Here is a 5,611-nt window from a genome sequence, read left to right on the forward strand (position 1 = left end):
TTGAGATGCATCTGTGGATGCATGACAAGGTACAGTTGGCCTTTAAAACATGTGACAATTGAATGATATTTGCTTGGGAGCAAAGGGCAAGAAGTCAGCTGGGGTCATAGGATCAAAGAAGAGTAGTTGCAAAGAACTTTTTTCCAACTGCTGAGTTGGTCTAATAAAAGATTTCACATCTACCTAAAGAACCTTGCCTGTCTATTTGTTTGAGGAGTACTTTTTACCTAAATTTTCTCACACCTCTTCCTGTTCCGCTCAGGAAAATAAATTAAATTTATGTTAATCTAGGACTGAAGCATAGCACTTCACTGGATAATAGAAAAAGTAGAAGTGAATGTTTCCAATTAATGCAGCTACTTTGTATACACAGTTCTATTAAGGCATGCTTGCAACTTACTTACCTTTCTCATGCAAGTAGTTGTGTTGGAAGTCAGCAGGCTTACTTGTCTAACTTAAAAGAAGCAGGATTTTGCCCCTGATGTTGTATGTATAGTATGCCTGAATTAACATTGCATAGTTTTGCATGAATCAGTCCTTTTCACCTGGTGGCACATAAATAAAAAAATGCAGTAATATTAAGAAATTTCAGCTTGGAGCTCTTTTGACAAATTATTTGAGCTCTATTCTTATGATTTATGCCAGACAATATTTTCATTGACAGAGTTTTTTGTTACTTGATGTTACCCGTCAGCTTATCTTTGGTTCTGTCATGCTTATATGCAGACAGTTTACATGATGAAAAATGTGGATCTGGGGTACAAAGATGTAGTCTAAATTTAGAGTTGTCTCTTCTGAAGTACTTTATACTTAATTTTATGTATACAGTAGCTGCTAGTATTCCCTAATACTTTTCTGTAATCAAATGGAGGACTTTTTACTTTATTTGGTCTGAATTTGGGAGGTGTTAATGCATTCAGTGGACAGTTGACATCCTTTTGTTGTTTGCTATTAAAAGGAAAATATAACCCTGTGAAAAATAAGATGATGTGAATTGCAATACTGGATCAGATCGTAGTACTCCCAATATGGTTGTTTCGGAAAACAGTGCATACTGTTTTCTAGGTGTTTCAGAGGAATTTGTAAGAAATGTTTCCAGCAGGAAATTCTAGAATGATAGGCCCTAAAAACTATTTCTTTCTGATCCCATCAGTTAGAGCAGTGATTCTCAAACTTTCTGGACTGCAGATGACTGTCAGCCCTCAAATTTCTTCTAGACAAACTTGCACCCTTGTCATTGAACTTGAAAATCAGATGCAATAATCTGTTGACCACAGTTCCAGAATCACTGAGTTAGTCCATCTGATGCCTTGAAGCAAGAATATGTCCCCATCAAAAACTTTCTGTCAGAGTTCAACTAATGTAACTCTGGATGTTCTCATGATCTATACAAATGGCCTCTTACTTTTGGACTGAAACATATCATGCGGCGGTTAATTCCCATGGCTGCCTGCATGCATAGTGGAAGCATTTCCTTTTATTGTTTTTAAAACTTGTTCCCATTTGGATTTAATTGAATATGCCCTCATATTGGTATTAAAATTAATAAGTTATTAAAATTAATAAAAAGTGCACAGTCTATCTTCTGTGTACTAGTTTTTTAATATACTTTGTACATGTTCCATCTTAGTATTTTGTCTAAAGTAGTCACAGTTTTCTCAACTTATCTTTCTATCAGTTTTTTATAGGCTTCTAATTATTAACATTGTCTGTCTCTGAATACCCACTATTTCTGCTCTATCCCTTTTTAGATAGGGGGACCAGAACTGAATACATATTCCAGGTGAGGGTACACCATTTATTAATGGAATGACATCTCTTCATTTTTCTTTTCCATCCTGTTCTTCATGCATCTTAATGCTGATTTTTCTTTTTGGACCACCATTGCACATTGACTAGGACTCTTATACAAGTAGGATACCACTTGTTAGGCTTGTAAATTTGAGTACACATCAGAAAGATGTGAAGTGACGCAAAAGGTAATAAGGTAGGTGTTAGAGATTGCAGTACAGTGCTTTGATAGCAAAATCTTAACATATCTGCATTTTAGTAGATTTTAAATGGGCAGGTGGTGAGCTAACATAGTTTTTGCTAGTAGGACAGCATAAATGCTAGAATGCAAAAAAAAAAGATGCAGAAGTACAGGTAAAGTATAATTGTCTACAGTTTCTCATTTGACAGTCTGGCACAGTATGTATACCACAATAAAAACAAATTGAATTCTTATATTATGTACCATGTTCTTTGTTGCTTCTTTTTAAAAAATATGTATGTATGTCATTCTGTATTTCTGATTTTCTCCTTCACTGTTTAAAAATGAATATGGTATCTAAACTTATGTAAACTTTTTTCATTTTGATAGGCTACGGGAGCAAGAAAGGAAAGAGGCAGAAGAAGCCAGTCAAAAAGAAATAGAAGAATGGGAAAAGTCACTTTTAGCTCAAGCAGCCCCTACAAGGATGGAGACCATGTGGGAAATTCCAGCTATTGGTCATTTTCTTTGTTTAGCACAACAGATTTTAAACTTGCCGGAAATTGTCTTCTATGAGTTGGAACGCTGTCTTTTGATGCCTCAGTGTAATGCTTTTTTAGCTAAAATAATGACTTCTTTGTTAAGTCCTCCTCATCGCAGATCTACTTTGCATCGAAGACCAACTCTTCCTTACAGGACTTGGGAAGCAGCACTTAGACGGAAAGTACAGCAATGGTATACTGTGGTAGGGCAAACTGATAATCCAAATAGTTGTGCAGAAAAACTTGGGCTATCCCCCCAGTTTTTTAAAGTCCTTGGAGAAGTCAGTCCTTTGGAAGAAAAACCATTTCATGAGCTCCCATTCTACCAAAAAGTGTGGCTCCTAAAAGGCCTCTGTGACTTTGTGTATGAAACACAAAAAGATGTCCAAGATGCTGTGCTTGGGCAACCTATCCATGAATGCAGGGAAGTGATCCTTGGTTATGATTACTTGGAGAATGCATATGTTCATTTTCCACAGTTCTGTGGTGCAGATGTACGGATTTACAAACAAAAACCTTTCCAGGCTCCTGAATTTCCAACTCCACCTATTAAAGTAAAAAGAGTACCACGGATTAAATTGGAGAAAATGAAACGTGAGTATGTCAGCAAAAGCAATGGGGAAGTCCGAACTGGTGGTAGAGAAGAGCTCCTACCTCATTCCAAGACAGAACCAGGGAAAAGTGTGGTTTCTAGTGTTTGTAGTCCAGCAGCAAAAATTGACTTGGATAGCTTTAGTGTCATCACAAAGAAAGAACTTAAATCCAGTTGTGAAATAAAAACTCACAGGGCCTGTGAAATGAGAAAACCTGGGTGCTGTAAAGAAAACGTGGAGAAGCCAGTTGGTGGCCTGGAGAAGCCAGGAGAAGTTGCTAGCTTCGGGGAACCTCTTAGCCCAGGAGAAGTCAGAGTTGTAGAAAATGGGGAGAAATGTGCTGAAGTTTCCACAGTGAAAACTGAGTCCAGCCCATTAAAAGAGAATACTCTTAAAACCTGTCAAATGCATGTGAATGGCAGTCGTAGTGATAACCCAGATGTGAATTGCCACAAAATTACTAAAGAAATGATGTTAGAGAATTCTCTGCGTAATAATCAAAAGCTAAAACTTACAAAGATGCGGGCAAAAAAGAAGAAAAAGAAAAAAAAGAAATTAAAAGATATTCTGAATGCAAATCTGCAGAGAAAGCTTGATGATCTGCAGAGAAAACGTGAGATGCATCCATACCTATTCAAATCTTACAAACCTGAGATCCAGACTAAGTTGTTTATTATCAAAAAGAAAGCAAAACACAAAAAGCACAAATCTGGTAAGTTAATTTTACTGTTCTAAAATGGTGGAGATGGTAGAATGTTCTTAAAACAAACTTTTTAACTGTGTTTGTTTTATTTCATTAATTATTTACAAATTATTAATTTATTTATACATTGGGCGAGTATCATTACATTAAATATTCCTAATACTAGTTTTTACATGGAAGAATTTCACATCCAGTAGAAGGTAAGTATGGAATATGTCCATCAAATTATGAAACCTGCCAAAACATGATTCATATGACTATTTGTCAGGGTAGCCCACAGTGAACACATTAACATAATTTACCTGGGAGAGTTTTTTTCTTGCTGTAAAAAGCATCACGAACCAGAAATGTAAGTCATCGACTTACGTCAGCAAAAAATGTACTTTGGTGCTTTTTTACCTTATAGCAGGTGTGGGAATGTTCCTTCTTTTTCTGCCAATGATACCTGATTCTGTCTAGAGAGAGGAATTTTATAGCAATTACATGAAATACTTGGGGTTAGTGCTTAAACGAACATTTCCAATTGTAACAATTGGAAAAGATTTGCTTTCAGGCTGTTGGAGAAGTGGAGGTACTTTTCAGGAGACATGAAGTACAATATTGAAAATGGAAATCTGAATAACAAATTTCTCCAAAGGTCAGAATTTTCAATGCTCCATTGTGGAATTGTTTTTAGTATAAATGTTAATGAAGACAAAAATTTGTATAAATACTGTATACGGTATATTTCAGGTGTCTGATTTCTGTTAACTACAGTAGTTTGTTTAAATGCTTTTAAAAAACCATTGAATTTAAATTCTGTATTACTAAAAGGATGAGAGGAGACTGTTGTTTTGTAAAAACGTACATTTTAATTGCATAGTTTTATGTTTTGAATATTGTCATAGTCCAACAGTTTAATTGTTCTTTAAGTTTCCTTTTTATAAACTAAACAATGTTCAGTGCACAGGATTGAATCTGTTCTGCACAGTCTTTATTCTGAAAGCTAAGCACTGTTCAGCAGTAACTGAACTATACAGTATTGCAAAATATTAAATTGCAGCAGAAATATTTGAGTTTACTGCCCGGGGGGAAGGCTTTTACCTAAATGTCTTTGTTTACGGCAGCGGCAGAACAGGAGTCCAAAGAAAGAAATATTAAGGCCTCCATCTTGGTTTACTACTGGTTTAAAAATTACAGAAAACAATTTAAAGTACAGATTAGGTTTCAGGTTTAATGCATTGTTCTAATGTTAAAATAAGACCTATCTTTCATTTTATTGCCATATTATAGTGTCAGCCTCTTAGCATATGCATTCAGGAGTATTTTAAAAGAAGGCATTTTCCAAAATACTTTATGAAGTAGTTATAGTGAAAAGTTTTCGTATTTTGAATTTTATATCTGTTAGACTGGATAAGGGACTGACCTTGCCATGTTGCAGTCAGTAGAAATTATGGCACTGACTGCATTGGGACCAGGAGAAGACCCCAAATTGGAATAGATTTCTCTTGTAGAAGTGGGTAGTTAGTTGTGTTAGTCTGAAGTACCTACAACTGCTCTCTGCAAGTCCACTCATAGCATCTGAATAAGTAGGACTTTGCCTAAAAAGTTTCTTCATTTCTAAAGAATTAGGGCAGGGTGACACCTTACAGACTGCCTTCTTTCTCTTGTAGAAATGTATATCTCATATATAATGATAGTTTCATAGTTTGTAGGGTCGGAAGGTAACTGAGCAGATCATCAAGTCCGCCCCCCTGCCATGGCAGGAAAGAGTACTGGGGTCAAACGACCCCAGCAAGGTGATTGTCAAGCCTTGTCTTAA

General features: G+C 35.9%; 1 protein-coding gene across 3 annotated transcripts in view; it reads left to right on the top strand.

Moving 5' to 3' along the window:
* Positions 1-5,611, top strand: part of KIAA2026 (KIAA2026 ortholog) — a 129,295-nt gene that overhangs the window by 47,340 nt on the left and 76,344 nt on the right. For all 3 annotated transcript variants that reach the window (XM_019517614.1, XM_019517613.1, XM_019517615.1), the window contains one exon: positions 2,363-3,819. In XM_019517614.1, coding sequence (XP_019373159.1) covers positions 2,363-3,819 — 1,457 coding nt within the window. The remainder of the gene's footprint in view (positions 1-2,362; positions 3,820-5,611) is intronic.

The sequence above is a fragment of the Gavialis gangeticus genome, unplaced genomic scaffold, assembly GCF_001723915.1.
Source record: "Gavialis gangeticus isolate Ggan-Ray unplaced genomic scaffold, GavGan_comp1, whole genome shotgun sequence".
Classification (NCBI taxonomy): Eukaryota; Metazoa; Chordata; order Crocodylia; family Gavialidae; genus Gavialis; species Gavialis gangeticus.